General features: G+C 44.4%; 1 protein-coding gene across 12 annotated transcripts in view; it reads left to right on the forward strand.

Moving 5' to 3' along the window:
* Positions 1-20,545, forward strand: part of LOC118508143 — a 66,655-nt gene that overhangs the window by 9,321 nt on the left and 36,789 nt on the right. For 8 of the 12 annotated variants that reach the window (XM_036047671.1, XM_036047676.1, XM_036047674.1 and 5 more), the window contains exons 3-6: positions 14,548-14,869; positions 15,158-15,215; positions 17,089-17,222; positions 18,584-18,760. In XM_036047671.1, coding sequence (XP_035903564.1) covers positions 14,548-14,869; positions 15,158-15,215; positions 17,089-17,222; positions 18,584-18,760 — 691 coding nt within the window. The remainder of the gene's footprint in view (positions 1-14,547; positions 14,870-15,157; positions 15,216-17,088; positions 17,223-18,583; positions 18,761-20,545) is intronic. The other 4 variants (XM_036047678.1, XM_036047679.1, XM_036047677.1 and 1 more) reach the window with 2 other exon arrangements.

Here is a 20,545-nt window from a genome sequence, read left to right on the forward strand (position 1 = left end):
TGATCGACCTAATTTTTACTGGGGAATAACCTTCTTGGTGATCCGGTGGCCCGAGGCGATAACAGTGCCGGCCTTCACACGGCAGGACCGGGGTTCAAATCCCATCCAGGACCGAACCTGCCCGTACGTAGGGTTGATTTTTCTACTACGGATAAAATCAAGCCACAGAAAGCCAGAAATGGCAAGCCGAGACTTCTCGAGGTTGTGTAGTGCCAAAGAAGAGTAAGAAGAAGAAGAATAACACTGTGGATGACTACTGGTAGATTATCTGTACTCTCAGAGAACCCAGCAACACAGATACAGTCTGCCATTCAATTCTCCAGCTGACAGTGTCCTACTTATCCAAGTCTAGTGATTGTTCAGCCCCTAGCTTTAAGTCCCTGCAAATAGCTGATCAGATTTTTGACAGGACCAACAAGAACATAGGTTGTAAAATCGAAAGAAGGGAAAGCTGCTCAGATTTGGCTATTCTATATTCAGCCTATGTTGAATCCTTGAGTGATCTACATACTGGTGCTCTCAAGACCTGAAAACGATCGAGACCCTATCATCTCTTTTATTCTCTAAAATGACGAAGCACCCATTTTTCTGATGACCTGATAGAAAACGCCACAGCTCAACGTTGCCAGCAATAATCGCCAAGTGCTTTGCTCATTGCTCATGAAACAAGGCAATTGGATACTCTCGGTGGCTGTGCGGTGACATAATCTTTTCCAGCACGGCAGTCAGTCAGTCAGTCGACGTACCGTTACCGTTTTACCGGCATTGTCGACGACGTTTGCCGACGCCATCGTTGCTGGACCGTTTAATTCCCCACAGATTGCACATCTGTATCATCATTCAAACACAATTCTTCTATTAATCCGTACACCACCGGGTCGGGGGGGCGATAGATGGTAGGGGAAGAAATGGAGGAAGGAGACAGAGATCAGCGTTAGCATATTACACAGCCCGTTACTTGTCGTTACGCTTCGTGCAGTTGTATCTTAGGCGCGCACGGTTAGTTATAAGTAGTACACTTGAGAGCATGGATGAATGACGTTGGTATGTCAAAGGGTAGCACTTTTAGCTGAACACAACACCGAACCGGGAAAACTATCAATGAAGTTGATGGCTAATCTGGGCTGTAAAACGATATGACAGGTTGATTCGCAAAGCATTTTTGTTTACAGTTGAAGATAGAGAGGAGTACTTATCAAAGCTAGAAATAGCTCAAGTTTGACATCATTCTTATCTCTACTTTATCTCCTGGAGTAGTTAATGTAGAGATATTGGAGGCGGTCTGATCAAGTCTGATTTTTCAGTAGCTCAGGTTTGCGAATGAAAAATCGAAACCAACCTCCCCAAAGATAAGGTCACTGAGGACTCGACTACCTTTCCCTATAAGCAAGACGAGATTTGCCAAGCTCATCGGTCGACTAAGGGGATGAAAACCCCTCCAATAAAAAAAAAACCCGTGGTAGTGCACTTGACCTGCACAAAAACGTGAAAGAAAATGTCTCTTGGCAGCTCGGCAAACCTCACGGATTAAGCGGGGGAAGCGCTTCAACGGTGGCCGATGGCGTCATCCGTCACCAACCAACGTTGGTGGACCCACCACCATCATCATCGTGCATTTACTGCAGCCGGAGAGCTCTGACTGCATATGTTCCGCGGACGAGAGAAGGAGAGAGCAAACAGAGAGCTTCAAGTTGACAATGATTGAAGATTGTCGACGCATACATTCGCGGGCGCGATCGCAAGTCGCCAAGATCGCGAAATCGCCGTGGTATCTGTGTGCGTGTGGTGCTCTCTGTGTGAGAAAGAAAGAGCAAATGTTGGGAATTTTTTCGCCAAACGTGTTGCTTTTTTGACCCTTTTGCAGAGCAAGTCATGGGCTCGCATATGTGCTACACCGTGAATCCTCATGTTCGCACGCAAATTCACGCCTCCGGAACTTCAACTCGGAAGAGCGTCATCGCGACACCGCCGGGAGTTTCTCGTTTCATTTTTAAAAAAAAGAAGGGTAAATCGCCTGGTAGATTCTTGCACACGTTGATCATCAACCGTGGCAAACTTTCAAATGGTTGTAGCTGAAGGTGCAGGTCGCTTGTGAGCTGCTACGCTCGTGAAGGAAGTTTGCGAATTTGAAACAAAAGAAATTAACAAGCAATTCGCACGAGTGTCTTCGCGAGAACAGCCAGCTTCCTTTTGTGCGTTGTCCTCCTTTTTAATGTAGTGATATGATGCTCCTCCGGATGCCAATGCGCGCGCCTACTTCGATTGTGGGCTGCGTTTGTGATTATTGTTGTTAAATCTGGTGTACAACACACACGCACACAGTAACCGCTTCTGGCTCTCCTCCCGAGGTTGGTATTTTTATTGGCCTCATCTTTCTCCAGGTTTTCCGCAAGTCTCCGTCTGCATTGTGTTCGGTGTGCGAAAGTCCACGGCATTTCAATAGAGAAGCCTGACTGTGCTGATTGTGTGTGTGTGAAGGAAAGATGAGCGATGCTTGTTGGTTTGATTTGTAATGTAGTGTTGTGTTGCACCAGTGTTCTTTTCAAATTCCAGCATCGTGCGAAGGAAAAATAAAAATGGCAATCGAGAAATGTGCTGACACGCTGTAAAGACAGCGATAGGGTGGCTGTGGAGAAGGGAAAAGCGAGGGGGAAAAAGGGAGGGACAAACTTTGATAAGACGGCAATGTGGAACCTTCCCTTCCTGCACGCACTCTGTGTGGGTATTACAGTCTTCATCCTCGTCGTCATCGCCGTGCCAATGCAAATCAAATTGCAGCCGGAAGTTATCAATTCATCAGAATATACATTTTTGCTTATGTGATTCAAGCATTCGCACACAACGAAATAGTTATTCGAACAGCATATTGGTAGCATTCATCCGGGCGAAATGATGTCTCGTGATAGAAGTAAAGCACAATTAATCGTATTTCTGCGTTGGTAACATTATCTTGAAGTATGAAAGGCCTAAAATCCCTCCAAACCCCTACATACTCTTGTAGATCGGAATGTCGGCGTTGAAGTTCTTGCCCAAGGACACGCAGTATCCATCACTCCTTAGGATCATTCGAATTCCTTGTCTAAAATGGAACCTGAAGAGTAGAATCTTCGTAGTATTAGTAGAATTTCTATAAAACAACTTGTGAAGAACTTGGACTGGTATCAGTTTGTCTATCTCTAGACAGGACGTTGCTCTTAAAAAACCACTCAAATCGAAAAAGTTACACTTAATAAGGGCATCTCTCAATACTTCGGAATTGTGTCCACTTTAGAGAGGTCCCATTGGCTAGGCCTTCTTGCACGGAGTCCTTATAGCAATGGATTACTCCGGATCACGCCAGTTACAACACGTTACTCTATAGTTTTGGAGTATCTTCTGCTTCCTTGGCACTACAACCTCGAGAGGTCTCGGCCTCTCTGGCCTGGCTTTCTGTGACTTCGTTTTACCCGTAGTAAAGTAGTCAGCCCTGGCGGTACGGGGAGGCGGTCTGGATGGGATTTGAACCCTGGCCCTGCCGTGTGAAGGTCAGCGGACCGCGAGTTTGGAGTCTGGAGAAATTGATTCGACTCCAATATTTCATTGGCGGAGCCGGAATTGCTAAATCCATTCCAAATAACCCATCTCTACTTCGGATGGGTCTTCAGATCTTCGAAACGGAAGCTCAGGTCTTCACACGGAGCAGTTGCAAGGATCGAATCCACTTCGGACTCTCTCCCAATACGCCTGATATCCAACTCCTGATTGTCCTTCTGACTATGAGTACATCAAGTCAAATTAAGACAGAAAATTCGGATTTTTTGCCTTTATTTCTGCCAGTGTCGGTAACAGATATTTTACCACAAAACTTTATGCAAGTGTGGAAATCGTATTAGTAAACTGTTTCATCATTAACGGACAAAGATTAATGTATGCATATTTTATGCTAGCTAGCATGAAAAATCATTAATAATGACCTCAAGAAGAACATGCAAACACCAAAACTAAACAAGCTAAGACACACAGAGCGAGTGAGAGAGAGGGAACTAGTAACAAGGTTCGCTGTTCCGTATCGGGCATCGCTCGTGTGTGTGTGTTGTGCTGTTTTGCTCCCATTTGTTTCTTGTTTGAAACATTGTTTTCGCTTTTTTTTGCGCTGCCACCCCCCCAAAGCCCACCCCCCGCCTGCTCCCTTTACCCCTTTTTATGTTGTATTTTCATTTTTCGAGACGGTTGCAAAATGTGCAGCAAACTAGCAGGGGCCTTAGCGCCCTCACTGTTTCGACTCTGCATGGCTGGTCGGGGTGAAAACGGTGTAACATTGCCTGTCGAGTTCGTCACCCAACAACCCCCATCATTTAATTGTGGTGGAGGAAAATACAGGTGTATACAACATACTCACACAAACACCCGATCAAAAAAAAAGGTCTGAAGCAGAGTGTGTGCGTGTTGGTTTCGTTTCCCGGAATGTGGCCTTAGTCATCGGGTTTAAGCTCTGCCACCACCGCCACTTCCGAAGGAAAATCTAAAACCGGCAACCTCACAAGCGGAGGAGAGCATACCAGCCCAAGACAACGTGTGGTTCAGACTTGCTGCTCTATTGCTCTTTTTGCGTTTTGTTTAATTTTCATTTCTTCGTCCGTCACCTTTGGTGTTGTTTTGAGAGAGTGTGTGTGTGTGTGTGTGTTGTCGCCCGGGCTCATGTTGGCCGCGAAATGACACGAATTCCGATATGCGATGGTGTGGCGGTGGGAAGAGCTATAAGCCGCTCGAAGAGCTGGATCTCGATGTTTGGAGCCATGCAAGACGGCGGGGGCACACTGTTTTGCGATATGGGCTTTGACATGACGCGCTTAATCATATTGTGTTTCGGGGCAATCTTTTTCACCCTGAACAGTTCGCTTAGGAAGAGAGACCCGCATGATGGGTGTGAACCAATTTTTGAGGGCAAAGGAAAAGAGCTGTTTGTAGATGAAGGCACATCCCAGCCACCCGTTAATCATCGTGTCGAAATCATTGCAACTATGTTTCGTGATGTGTCTTTCGCTGTTTTGCGTTAGAAAAAAATACAGGGCTCAGAGCTCAGGTCTCTGGGAAATTATAGACACCGAAGGTTTAAATATCTTAATGACTCCCCCCCTTCCTATCAGCTATGCACGTAAATAATCCAGACAGTTCCTTTTGGATGAAGAAAATGCTCCTGTTCTACCCCCTCCTGAGCATAGAAAACCCTGTAATATCACCGACGAAAGGTATTTTTTTTAACGTGTGTCGGTCGTTGATCTGCGTCATGTCTAGCGCGTACAGTACAATAAAGCCTATAGATTTGAAAAATCCGTCCTGTGATTTCAGGACAAGAATAAAACAACAACAGTCTCCAGTCCAGTCCAGGCCGCCGAGAATTGAACCCAGGAGCGGCTTTTGATACCCGCAATGAGTCGTGCTTTAACCGATCGTACCATTTGTCCTACCCAGAGTGCGATCGTTACAAGTTGTATACAACAGAGTTGGAGGTGGCAGCAATTTATCGATGTTCAACTAGAAGATTCCATGTTTCCCAATCTGTTTGTAATAAGGTTCTTATCGCTCCTCCTTTCATCTTTTTTTTCGGTTCACAAGCTGATTAGGCTCCAGAGAGCTCAGTCTGGTAAATTGATTACCAGAATGACCGCCTTTCTTTAAAGCAAAACACCGTGTACCACTTCTAGATCGTTCATCCCGTAACTGGGAATGTAATCACGTGTGCTGAAAGATTTCAAGGGTTGACATTGGCCCGCTAACACAGTTACTACCCCCGTACAGTGTTTAGTCGAAGTCCGCGACGAATCAATTTGTTTTGCTAGTGAAATGTACTTTTTAGTATCAATTTTACGCCGCTCAATCGTATTCTAGTACAGTCCCATTAGCATTGAAGGCATTGCGCTCTCCAGCAGGTTGTCGTCGAACGCCGCACGTTCGGCCAACAGAGAAGTAATAAAAACTCCGACCTCCGAACGGTGGATGAACGTGTCGTGTTGTTATGGTGGCGTGCGTTGGTTCCGGTCAATGCAAAAGTCGCAATAAATATTTTAAACCAGCAATTCTCGAGCTCGTCTCGACCGAGGGAGAAGCGGCATGGGTGAGACAGTGACGGCTTGCAAAACCCTCCCCACAAGCCCGCTGTGGTTTATTGGGGTGTGAAATATTTTTAGACCGTATCCAAGAACGGAAAATCAATTCCAAAAATCGCGTTCGCTTGCTTGTTAGGTTGAAGCAGTACATTTTCTCCACATTGCTCATTAATTGTATGCAACGCAAGATCGTACGCTGAGCACGAGGCCGTCTTGTCTAACACAAATGCCTCGCATTTAAGTCATGCGTTACTACGCGCGCGTGTGAGAAGAAAATTAGAAAGTATCTGCCTGGTCGTTTGACAGTTTCGTTGACACGCGTCGGAAGGAGAACAAGACGATACGTGGGTCGGTGGTGGGTGAATTGTATTTGTCAACAATCGAAAATAAAACCGGTCGTACAATACGGGCCCATAGATGTGTGTGTGTGCGTGTAACAGCCGGTGAGTGAGTGAGATGAAGCGTTTTACGCCCAAGGATTCAAAGGACCGCCGACCCGTCTCTCGGATGCCGGCTAGTTGGGCAAAAACTTGCCCTGCTTGCCAACATTTCGCTGTTGAAGATGAAAATTGCATCTCCGTGTGCGCATGCTTGCGGCGGTCCTCTCGAACCGGCGTATCCGCGTAGTATCGGGGAATTCGCGTACCATTCGGTGAGAGGTGAACAGCAGCCAGCAAGGAAAACCAAGGCAGGGAAAACTCAATCATTACAATCACAACCGCCTAGCTGTGTGTTAGTGTGCGTTTGATGGGTGTGCGCCGCTACTACATCCTCTCACAGGCCTAAGCTCCATCTGTCACTGAATGTCAACATTGATGCTGCCGGCGCTTCCCATGTCGCTCTCTCGCTGGGGTGTGTTTGTTGAAAGATGAGATACTTCCAAACATAAATATCACTTTCGAAGGGGAAATAGACTGCTCACTGAAACGCAGAGGCAGTTGCTATAAAATATTCAAATTGGCTTTTGCATATACATCCTAATTTCGAGTGAAGTTTTTATTATAGAGAGGTGTGTGTGTGGACCTATCAGAATGGGATGAAATTTGTAGTCATAAATCAGTTCCGAAAGAAATTGAGTCTGTAACGCATTCCGGAGAATATGTAGCATTAAGACATACCGTTTGTGACCTAATTTTATAGGACATCTGATGTTCAATTAGTGTGTGTGTCCCCCGAACGAGAGTCCTCACACCCTAGCCACACATTGGCTATGATAAGGACACTGTGCAGTAATCGCAACCTGCTGTCCTTCTCTTGCCATCGCCCAGTTGAGGACATAAATCCGAGCGCCATAAAAACCGATCCTGTGCGTGATACTGTCGGACGCCCCATCATCGTCCTCGTTATCCTGACGATGAAACGACAACCGAAACAGCCGTCTCGTTTGCTGCCGTTGGAATAGCTCCCCCGGGGGGGAAAGGCATACAGTAGAAGCAGACGAAGGAAATCAGCATCGAGGGAATGGTGAAAGTTCCCTGGGCAGTCATTTTTTGTTGCCGAAGTTCTTGTATAAATTATTCGCCGAGATTCGTTAGTTTTATGTGCAGAAGAAGGATTTCTAGCGATTTTTTTGTTGTTGTTGTTGGTTGGCTTGAGAACCCCTTCAGTGGGCAATAAATGACTACAGGAGTAAATTATGTGACTCTCCTCAATGCGAAGGATAATTGTCATGCTCAGTAAAAAAAACATGTGCGTGACAGACACGTGTTCATGGAAATTGTTCTTCATTTTGTAAGCGTACAAAAGGTTAAAATGCTGTGTTGTGGAGTTGCTAAAGAGTTGAATTGAGAAATTATTGGAACTAATGAGATCAATCACTTCCAAGCCAGTTGTTATATAGCCACCTTACAACAATAATATTCCCTGTCACTTTTTCGCAAAAAAAAAACCCGTCAATTTCATTGCTCAATTCCCCACATCAAGCACGCTGCTGGCAATTATCCGATTTTCGTCCATCTTTATACTTTATTTGTTTGTGCAGTCATTCATTGCGGAGAGCGAACCGTGCTTTTTTCTTGCTGCCCTCCTATGTTTATGTCCCGGTGTGACCAGGCGCGTGTGTGTGTGCTTGTGGTTTATATGGCCGATTTTGTAGCGCCGTGATGTCACACTCGCGTTTTAGATCGTGTCAGCCGCTAAATGGCGCGTATCTGACGCGGGCGGCGTTGGCAAACCGTGCCCAGCAAGAGTACACAGACACTATAAAAACCCGCAAAAGTAGTGTGACGACCAGTTGTCGTAAAGCGAAAAACTAGCAAAAGGTGTACCCAGCGACATGGTCTGCGCCGGCGAGCAAAACAGAGAGACGATAAAATAGGTGGTGAAGCACAGAAGACATTCCTTCCCAACCCCTCCCCCGTGGAACACCCGCCGACGAGGTTGCCGAAGATCTAAAAGTCGTGGTCCGTCGTAACACTGGCGCACGCGTTACGTAAACCTGTTAGCCCCGTCCGTTCAAACAGAGCGATTGCACTTAATTAAATCATAATTATATCAGGCCGAGTACAATTTCTCGGACCGCGGGTGACTAGCGTCGTTTAAAAGGGAGGAAGAAAAAAGGGTGGAGGGGGTGGTTGAAGGTGGTGGTGGACAGTAAATTTTGGGGCAGAAATATTGACCATAACGGACAGCTCGTTACGGAGCAATAGAAATAGCAGAAGCATAACGAAACGGGCCGACTAGCTGATGTGGGACGGGAAGATGGGCTTTGCGTGTTATCGTTTGGGGCAAATTGCTTGCGTTCCATAAAACCTGTTGGGGTTGAGATTTATCACTCCTGTTTTAAATGGAAGGATTGAGTAGGTTAAGGTACTGCAAGGGGGTTTCAAAACAATCGCATAAGGCTGTGTGACCATGAGAAAATAATGAGATTTTGCTGTGTGTGAATAGTTTAAAAGCCTATGAGCTAGACTGTTAAGCAAACTAAAAGTTTAATTAATTAGTCATCGTCAGTCATCGAAGACTCCAAGGAAAAGGTATATCAATATTGGCCATTGCATACATTCAGGCGTTTGAAACCCTGCGAAGACTCCAGCAGAGTTGGTATAGATTTTTGGAGCTTTGTTTCAATAGCGCTTTTTTATTATGTTATGTATTGGCATTTTATGGAATATTGTAAAGCCAACAGCATTGAGCAACCGAAGAAAAAAATTGGAGAAAAAATAAGAAATTAAGAAATAACGTTGACATCTTCAGAGTATTGCATACTTCTAGGCGTTTAGAATTTTCTTCTTCTTTCTTGGCCTAACGACCTCTTAGGTCATGGCTACCATTTCTGGATTACTAGACTTATTGTGATACCGGCTCAGATGAGATTTGAACCCCGGTCCTGCCGTGTGAAGAAAGTCGCCGTTGTCGCATCTAGAACAGAATTCTTTACACAATTGATCGCAATTTCTCTAGATTGATGAAACAATCATGTAAAGCCATCCAATGATGTTAACACAAACAATTGCATACTACCAGGCGTTTAAAATCTTATACAGAACACATAAGAAGTCACCTGTATTCTTTGGGCCAAATAAGAGAAGAAAATTCAATACTCACATATTTCCATAACATCGAGGACAAATTTTTCACGCTATCATCTTGAAAGCATTGCCTCATTTCCAGTACATCCAATACATCCGGTTATGAAAATATGGCTCTTGTGCTTTCTCTCTCTATCTCTCTCGGTTTTGGGTAATGTCTCCTGCATCAACGCGAGCCGCTTGGTGGTTACAGTGGACACAGTTGCTTCTTCTGGTGAAAAATGTGTTTGTAATCAATCACACCAGCACCAGCTCAAGCGCGCGGGCGGGCAGTAATTATCGTTGTACCCGTGCCCGACTAGCATAAACAAACATGATGATTTGGGGTTTGGCGTTGGAAGAACCGAGCGTGCAAGACCCGTTAAAAGTGGTTCTCTGGTACACGCGTGGCCGGGCTCCCGGGGTACTCGAGTGAAATCGTATCCGTAGCTGCGCACATGCTTTGCGGTACGCGAGAGATGGGAACAAGAATGCATCATCCGTATGCACTTGATGAATTGCAGTGAGTCAAAGTTCGAAAAAAAAGAGGGAAATGCATTCTATCCCAACAGTGAAGACGTACAGATGCGTGAACGGCGCACTGCATTTATTTCCTCGCTCACTGCAGTCAGCGTTTGGTAGCGATTATTATTAGTGGTTGTTGGCATGTGCATAAAATTGCTTGTTCATGAAACTTTGTCGTTTTTTTTTTTTAATGATTTAAAAGCCAAGATCCTCTCAAATACACAGCTGTTTGTCTAACACACACGTGGGGCTTGTTCTTCCTTTGGGTGAACCGAGCAACTACGCACACACACGTGGGTTTGATTTGTGTGAATTAATCTCTTTCGTCAATCATCAAGTCAATTAAATCAAGTTGCTGCTGCTGCTTACCAGCGGTAATTGGTAAGGCGGCACCCATGAAGGAGTTACCAATGGGGAGTGGTGGGGGAAACGAAGTGGCTGGTGGAGGATGATCATCTCCCTAAGGAAGGGAGAAAGAGAAACCAGCTCGCTCCGACTCTGGAACAAGTTGCTGGACGTAATCAACCGAAGAGAAGATATAGCAACACTGGTGGAAATAAATCTAATTGAACTTACTGTGTAATTTATTAATTTAACAGAAAAGCAACAGCCAGAAAAAACAGAAAATGTTGGTTAATAAATTAATTTTATGAAAATTTTATTAAAAAGATGAGGAAATAATTGCATAAAGTGATGCTCTTGTTCATTATAGCAAGTGTCTATATGTTTATAGCAATGAGCGTTTTTGATATAAAAATAATTACTTTATCGGCCATGCGATAATCGAACTTTGACTAGAAATTATTCCAAAATATATCTGAATCACATTTAACGCACTCACTGCCTGCCCGGCTGATCACTCCCTTTACGTACGCCGTCCAAATTTCAAAAACCCATCCTGTTAACTTCAAACGCCTAAAGCATGTCGGCATCCGCGCGCCATCCATTCGTTCGTTCATTAATTCGACGGATTTTTTTTCCTTCTGTTGCTTACGGGTTGGTTTGGAAAGAAGAAGATCAATCGCATACCGTGTGTGTATGTGTGTGTGTGGGGCTGGAAGGATGCCAACGCAGTTTTAACCCCCATGGTATATTCCCGGGAAATTCCCGGGTGGCACGAGGAGAGGGGGTGCTCCGGGGCGGGATGGTCGTGTAAATTGTTACTGACAGATTTTATGGTCGGCAGCAGCACTAGCAGCAGTCAGCAATAAGAAATGGAATACAACGCGTTGACAAATGAAGAAAACGATGTGGTTGGTGGCGTCGATGGCGTGTGCTCGCCTGCCCTTCTACATGTGTGTGTGTGTATTTAATGGGGGAAAAATACGAAAATTAGTCGCGCCTCAAAGTGCGTCCTATGCTTGGCTATTTTGTGTGTATTTTTTTATTTGATCGTCACCACCTTTTATACGCCCATCGTGGCCACAAACGATTTTATTGCTATAAGTTGTGAAATTAGCAAGCAAACGTGTGATTTATGGCAAATTCGAATCGTCCGTTGCTGCTGCTCTTGCTAGGATCGATCGCGCGCACATTGAAGTGCGATCCATGTCCGGCCGCTCGGTTTTGGAGTTTTGTCACATATTCGCTGGTGCGATCTTATCAGCAGCGAACAAGCTTTATCGCGGGCGCTTTCTCCAGGCCCGGAGCGGTGACACTTAAGCGGTGCAGGTGCAGGTTTTACTATGCACACGGGTGAGTCTGCGACTGACAGTTAATTAATAAGATTGCAGTTATCGAAAATTAAAATCGCACCAATAATTTAAAGCAACCCACCACCACCACCCTGCTAAGAGCTACCAGCGTTGGAGACGACTGAACTTTTGCCTTTGTTACGTCCTTGTGTGCGTCCGTCCGTATAGCAGCAGATGGTGCTCAGCAAAAAAAAAAAAACGAAGAGTACACCGCCCAACGGAGGAAAGTTTGTAGTCGCCCATATCGATTATACAAACATCCATTAAGGAATCGAGACTCGGGGGTCGTCCGGCTAAAAACGAAGACGTCGGTGGACGACGTGGAGAGTGTATTTTTAGACCTTTAAATTTCCGATCGATTAGGCCGATTGTTGTACGACCATCCTTCCGACTTCATTCGCGCCGGGGGTTGGCTTGAGGTTTTGAGAAAACGGACCGTTTTTGCATAATGGCAAATGGAAGAAAAGTGTTGAGAATGTATCCTGGGCTTCACCTTTCATTGCCATTGATTTACAGCTGTTATCGGCTTAAATGGGACAAGAACATTTAAACGATATGCGGGGGTTCTTATGACATTATGAGTAAGGGAAATCTTTTCACGCGGAACAACTCGGATATCAAATCCCATCCAGAGCGTCAAAGTCGGAGTCTCGGATATCAAAACCCACTCAGAGCGTACGCACATGTGTTACCAAACCTTATGATGCCAAGCAACAGATAAATATCTTTAAAGAATATAGTCTTCTTCTTCTTCTTGGCACTACAACCTCGAGAGGTCTCGCGGCCTGCCAATTTCTGGCTTTCTGTGACTTAATTTTACACGTAGAAAAGTAGTCAGCCATACGTACGGGGAGGCGGTCTGGATGGGATTTGAACCCCGGGCCCTGCCGTGTGAAGACCGGCACCGCTGTCGCCTCGGCCACCGGACCGGCCCAAGAATGCCCAAGACCGCCCCGTAGAGAATATAGTGCCTAGGGTCCAAGAAAATTTATGCAATCTCTGCCGTTTGTTCCTGTTCCACACAATTCAGTAATTGAAGGTCCTCCAATGACTGCAGTTTAGAAAGCTTCAATTTCTTGTCTAAAGACATTTCTTTAGGACTGGTTGCAAAATACATTCACTTTGTTAAAAACTGTTGGCGAGATTAATTGTAAGAAAGTTAGCTAGATTTTCCCATACTAGGGAAGGGTTCCAAACTACTCCGATTTACCAATTTATACGGAGAGCTTGCAGTATCCTCGCCGTCAAACGTCAAAACTCTGGATGAGGTCATCATGGACGCCATTTTCCGTATTTTCAAGCCAAAGATGCTCAGAGATCCCCCAGCGAATAGAGTTCTTGGACTGTTAGTACCTCGAATATCTGATTTTTGAGGACATGGACTAAACACTAAGCTGTCCCATGTTAGACGAGCCTAACTGTATTTGCTCCCTATATCGATCCGTGAACTTTCACCTTGTCTTTAGCTGACGACGGCGCTGACACGCCTCTATAGAAAGCAAAAACACAGGAACGAACACTAATGTGTCTCAACAATGTGCACTTTTACGCGATGCAAATCACAACTGCTTCTTGCACCTCTGAACGACGATGGAGCAGCAAGCGGAGCAACAGAAGAGTGGGAGGGTTCTACGTGCACAAATTTCCCATCCCACGGCCTTCGGCGCACGTCAGATGTTCGTACGGTGTGTTTTAATAGGTCGCCTTCGTGCTAATAGTGGCAGAGGGGACGAATCAGGTGGACGGGAGACGGGTCCGTCGACGCATCACCTCATAATGCAGCAAGCAAGCGAAGAAAAAGCGAAGAAAACAGGGCTGCGTGCAAAGGCGTCGGAAAACGCGCCGAAGGAATGATTATGACGGCGTGGCGAGGTCGTGGGAGGCAGATGCTGTTGCTGCTGCGCGTGTGTGTGTTTATGTGCACTAGCCAATGTGCTAGTTATTAGTTGCAAGTGCAAGTGCAAGGGCAAGCGTGTTAATGCAAGGCGAACACGCCCGTTCTCGTGTCGTTCTATGGGCAAAACGGTGTAGCCCGTCGACGGGTATCGCCATCATGAAATGTGCGTTTTAAGTGTCTGGGTCGATGATGTGCTTTCTCACTTGCACTTGCCATTGTCTGTTTCACTTTTTCTCTCCGCGCTTATATTGCTAGATTGGAGTTAATAGGAATGAAGTTTGTTTTATAGTTTAGATAGCTCTTTTTATCTCATATATTGTGCATATTAGATACTTTTACTATTAATTTATTAGTTATTAATTTATTTTTGTCTTTAATCGTTTTTTATATCCACTTTTACCTTTCTTTTTATATTTAATTTTTTCTGTATTTTTGCCACTGTAAGATAGCTTTTAAATGATTGACCTTCAGGAAAATTTTGTAACAAAGTTTTGTAATAAAATGAAGCACTTGTAGGTACTTGCTTTACACAATAATTTTCAACACACCAAACACTTTTCCACCTTCACTTACCCAACTCCCACACCGCTTTCTCTTTTTCACTAACTAATGTTATTCTACCTCTGTGTTTGTTTTTTTGTGTGAGCCTTTTTAACGGCCTTCAAAGATTAACATGATTTTATTTTATGTTTCTTTCTTCCATTCTCTTTTTTTTTGTCGCCTAAATCAATTTTTCCAACCGGTTGTCCATCCCGGTTATTAACGACGACTCCTTATACCCTCTACATATGTACACACCGACATATGCTCCACGGGCTCTCCCGTACACGGAAAAGTAGGTCTCCCGTACACAATCAAAGTAGCCGCATCCCGACGACCCAGAATGGCAGTGCCGGATCCCCCCGACCGCAGCAACCACCACACAGCAACGCACAGCAACAACAGACACAGCAACCGAGGCCACAGACACTGACGCCGACGCGGGAATCCGCGGCCAATGGGTCGATGGCGATGCAGACGCTCGTCCTGACGGTGAGCAGGGATGCGACCGGGTACGGTATGAAGGTGTCCGGCGATAAGCCCGTGTTCGTCGAGAGCGTCAAGCCGGGCGGTGCGGCACGGCGGGCCGGCTTAATGCCGGACGACATGATACTGAAGGTAATGCGTGGTGGGAGTGTGTCCTTGCTCATTTTGTTGTGATTTTTGCTTTCAATTGTTTGGTTAAAATATTAAACAAAAAAAAAGCTGATCAGACTTTAATACAAACATGTTTGCCTTGTGAAAACCAATTTTCTCTTAATTTATTTTTTCTTTTAAAACATTTCATTTTTTCCCATTCCTTTCATCGGCCACTCGTCGTTGGAATTTAATTATCCTGCCACAATCGGCGCTGGTGCCGAAATAAATCGTCCCCGAATATCAACAACGATCCCTTCAAACTCGCAGGTCAATGGAACATCCGTACGCGCGTTAACCCACACCTACGTCGTGGAAATGATCAAAGGTAATACAACAAGTGCGGTGGTATGAAGTATTCAAGCAAATGGGAGCGAAAACAATAAACAAACTAAGCGCACTCATCATCGTGTACTTCTCCACGGCACACTGTCCGGGTCCGGGGGCAGATCATCATCATTGTTGCAACGCAGAATGCACTGTTACTATTCTCATCCCACCCCCCCCCCCCCCCAGGGAAGAAACCTTCGATCATCCCCCTTCTCTAATTCTCCCACCCCTATCGGCTACACACCATCACTCTCATCCACAACACACGTACACAACAACTCACACATTATCGTACGATTAGAAGTAGACGCTAGTTGGCACGTTAGTTGAGCTTTTACGAATATTCCAGTCGGCTTGAGAGATATTGTTTTGTAAGACTCATCATTAGGATTCAGTGTAAAATGTAAATAGCTAGTTGAAAAAGTGCTCTGCTAAAGCCTTAGTAATTTAGTTTTGCTATAAAAATTCATCCTCAATGCTATAAAAATGCGCATTTAAACCCCCTTGTTTTGTTCACTTTATTATTACGTTTCCTTATCTTCCCCCCCCCGAATCCCGGCCAAAAATTGGATGTTTTCAACACCATATGGATTCGGACATCGAGAGTTCCGTTTTCCCGCTTCAGTTTTGTTTTATTTTGCTCCTCTCTCCCAGCAAGCGTGCAAAGTCGAACATTCTTCGCGCTTTTTACCCACCGGGAATGGTAACAGCGCTGTGAATTGGGATGGGAAAACGTAAACAATCGATCGCTGGGGCACTAGTGTAGTAAACTGCACATTTCACTCAGCACCAGCAAAACGGCCAGTATGGATCTGGATCTGCAAAGCCAGCTATGTCCCCCTCCCCGAGAGCTCTGTGTTGCACGTTGGACATTTGAGAGATTTCTTTTTTGACTAAAAAAAACCTTGGTAGAAGACCAAAAGTTATCGGCCAAATTTGTCAGGGAATAAATATCCCAACTTGAAATGTCTGTAAGTCCTGAAGTTCTACATCGAAATTGTTGCATTATATGAAGACACTATATGCAATTGTTAAGCTATGGAAGACTTTTTCGTAAAAAAGACGTCCAACGTTCAGATTCTGAGACAATAGCTGGTCTTTGGCAAAATCTAAATCTCAACCTCAGAAAAAGATAGTATAGACGGGAGCGAAATATTTAGTTCATCAGCAGTTGCCCAGAATAACTAGGCTGGTCTTATACAAGATCAATGAGTAAAGAAGTCCAGATTTCCGGACTCAAGCATTTTGGTCCTTTCATTGCTGAAGTAGGACTGTTTTGATGTTTCGGTCCAGTTCTACCTGACAGAGTTCCCCTTCATCTTCAAGATCCAACCTATCAGGACAGGGTAATAGATTCCAGTACCACTTGAAGCTGGTGGAAAATTCCAACTTTTGACCAGAGTCAAGAAATCACTTGATCCTGACTAGTTCATCTCAGAAATCATGATATCTTGTTATTATTTTTCTTTCTTGTCCTAACGATGAATTTCTGACTTACTAGATTCAATGACACCACGTAGTTAGATAGTCAGTCCTCCCTTCGGAGGAACGGTCCGGGTGGGATTTGAACCCCGATCCTGCCGTTATCGCTTCGGCCACCGGACCGCCCCAGTAATTCAATTTACGCTCTACAATATCACTTTACCAAGTTATGTGAGTCCTAGCCTAAAATAAAAAAAATGTAACTACCTCTTCAAGGAGCTCTCCCTGTTCCCGTTTTAGATAGACCAACAATTCCTTCCACTTTCCCATACCTTCTCCAAACGCACCCACCATATTCATTGATCAGCAGTAGGTCTCGTCGTGGTGTACCGCATAGTAAAACTTGTTCTTTTTGCTTCTTTCTCCCTCTGCACGTGCGCCTTCAACAGCATTGGACGCCGTTGAGCTAACCGTACAGCGTGGCAGCAACAGAATGCAGCGACCATCGCCATCGACCAACTCCATCGCACCGATGACGCCGGTTGCGCAACGGAACAGCATCACCGCTCCACAGCCCGTTGATGTAAGTAGTGCTGTGTACCTTCTCCCCCGAGCATGTTATGTTGCCGTCACTGGCTTTTCCAAACGGTCGGCAAGAACCAAACACAACAAAAAAACTCAGGCTTGAAGTTAAACACATTTCCTCCCCTGAAGGATTAATTGAAATTCAAGTCTCGCGCAGCTCTATATTGTCGTGGTTTTTTTTTTGTTCTTGTATGTGTGCAAAAAAAAGCCGCTCGACCACCGTGTATTTCCCGCAATTCCGGATCGTTTATTCAACTCATTCTCACCACACAACAGCTCGCTACAGTGCTGAGACCAGGGCTGGGATCGTTTATTTTTCCACGAATTTACTCCATCATCGATCGAAAAATGTCAAGATCATCGGGAGAGCATCTTGGGGCTGCTGTTGTGGTCTGGCTCACGACCGGTGGCGATCGTCGCGTTTTCCCGTCCGATCGGTCTAAAAATATTCCCGATTTCCCCGTGTTGTACACTCGGTCGCTGCATACCAAAGGACACCAAAAGCGGAAGAAGGCAAAATGGTGGTAGCAAAAGGTGTTTTTGCCAGAATGTGTCCACCTTCCTCTCCCATCATCTCTCTTCAATCCTATTTGCTTTGGAGATACAGAGAGAGAGAGAGAGATAGAGAGATGCTAATTTCCTCAGCATCACATTATTTCTGGTCGCTTCCAAAACGGATCCATCACACCCCCGTCATACTATTCGTGGCGATGGTCTAAACTGTGCTTGGCTGGATGGCATATACATGTGTGTGATCGCGATGTTGAATCACGTTATTTCGGGATTTTTCATCCCTTTTTCCACGCTCGCTACGGCATCAAACCGGTGGAAACCGAGCGGAGCAGGCGTGTATGGAATTTTGGCAACACACAGTTGTTGATGTGTGTGCGCCGGGCCTGGAGGAATGTTATAAGAGTGTGGGATGTTCTTATCTGCACAAATTGAGGTTAAAATAAAAGGGCAAGCGATTAGGCGTGGAGTCAGGATTAAAGCTTGATCCTTTTAAGCGGAAAAATCCCATCCCAAGTTCTGATAGGAGAAAAATGATGAACAATTTTCAATGTTTGAAGAGTTTTCTCTTAGAAAAAACCATTTCTAATAGCCTGCCTTAGCAGTAAGCCATTGTCGTGGTCTTCAAACTTTGGTTGGAACAAACATATTTGACGAGGACACAACAGATAAGCTCGAATGAAGCCGAGTAAAAAGTTTAAGACGACAAACGCTTCTTGTGTGGATCTTGGTTTGGTGAGATGAGAACAGCTCAATTAGCTCAAGTCCCGAAGCCCCTTACTTGCTTACTAGTTATACCTTACAGAGACTTTAACAACATTAATTTCACTCTCTTGCTTCCCGTTTTAGTGTGCAAAGCAACGGGAGATGGAAGTGCACAAAATGAACACGCTGCAGCTGATGCTCGATCAGGTGAAGAAAAACCGTGATATTCTGATCGCCAGCAACAAACCGCCCGAGGAAATTGCCCGGGCCGAGGTCACGATCCAGAAGCTGGAAAAGGAACTGCAGCAGATGCTTGGCGAGGTAACGTATCTGTACTTTGGTTTCACTTTTCTCCGTATTCCCATCAACCTTCTTTGCCTTTTTCTTAAGAGACCTCCCAAAAAGTGTCCCCTGTTTTGTGTGTGTTTTCTTTTGTTTCTTTCCTCCCACAACACGTGTTTTTTTTTCGTTTTATTAATCTGGTAATAGTCTCATTATTCGTCTATAAAAAAACACGGCTCTTCCCGCGTTTGGGGAGGATTGGGTTGGGATTCGCACGTGGTGTTGTTGGAGCATTTTTTTGCTGTGTTTCGCACAATCACCTTTTGGGCTCTTTCACGCTCTCTCTTTCTCGTTTAGTGAAAATTTGTGCACACATTCCATTCCAGTGGTAGAAGGTGATGAAGCGTTGTGTGTTACGGTTAAGTTTTTTTTCCACCGCGGAAACGGTTGTTCTACATACTTGCAATGTTTGTAAAGCTCTCACTACACACTTCTTCTGCACCATTCCGGGCTGTTTGTTCCACACGGTGCGGAGTGGGTTTTTTCTTCTCTCTTGTGGTGAAGGTTTTTCATTTTCCAGTGCGTTGTTGTTTTTTTCTTTCAAAAATGGTGTTTTACATCAGTTTGTAAAGGGCTGCGTTGTTCGGGAAAATGTTTCCAGTCCTCCCCTTCAGTACGATGCGATTACTTCTCGATCGTGTTGATCGTTTGATCGAGCATTTTAAAAATTGCATTAGCTGTTCAATGTGTGTTTTTTTTTCTTTTTACCCTGTATGTTAGTATGTATGTTGCTCGATGTTGGGTATATGTGTGCATTAGGTGGTGCATTTTTGAATATCTGTACGAGCGAATCTGTCACGGCAATAACCAATCACAGCTCGCAACACATTCCATCCATTTTCGAGGGTTAAAACCAACCAATTAACTCAAACCATTGACAAAACGAGGTGACAAAACATCACTAAATTTGGAAGCGCTTTTGGTTTCTTTTTGGACAATTTTAACATTTCATTTGGCCCACTGTTATTTTGGTGAATAGATTTTTCTTGTGGTTTAATTCAAAATTGTTTTATTGAGGGGGTTTGGAGGAGGAAGAACTGTTTTATTTGTTTTGATTGTTTTGTATACATTTAAAATATGTTTTATCAGTTTTTTCTATAAAACGAAAAGACATTATTTTTTTAATATAATTTAATAATAGTACTTAACCTCCAATTTTGATTGTTAATAGTTGGTTTAAAATTTCTTCGATTACATTACAATTCTTGAATTAAGCTACAAAACAAAGAAAATAAAACAATACGCATACACCGCAGCCTTATGTTTCATCCTTCAGTGGCCACAAATTAACCCTTCACGATTCATCAAAATGCATGATGGCATTTTACACACGATGGTACGCACCCAGTCTTAAAGATTGGAGCTTATTGGAAGCTAAAACTCATGAGTCACACAGTGCAGCGCAAAGTGCAATGCAGTTGCAACCATTCCTCCACCCTACGAAAGGTTGTTCGTGGGAGGAAAATACCTTTAAAAATGAGTTTCATCAAAGGTCAACCGTGTCCTTCTTTACACATCAACATTACAACAACAAAAAAAGCCAACCCACCTGCACCTACACCTTCCCCGGCAGAAACTTTACATTTATGTTTGCTTTGCTTTAGTTTTTTGTGCTCGCCTCACGTGTTTGTTGTTTTTTGTTTCTTTCTTCCGTTTACCACTCGCTATAAAGTTACATCAATTATGAGCAATTTTATACTTTGTGCGACATACAAATATATATTTCCTCCCGGCGCTCGTGTTCGATGGGTTTTTTTGTGAACG

The sequence above is a fragment of the Anopheles stephensi genome, chromosome 2 (genome assembly GCF_013141755.1).
Source record: "Anopheles stephensi strain Indian chromosome 2, UCI_ANSTEP_V1.0, whole genome shotgun sequence".
Lineage (NCBI taxonomy): Eukaryota > Metazoa > Arthropoda > Insecta > Diptera > Culicidae > Anopheles > Anopheles stephensi.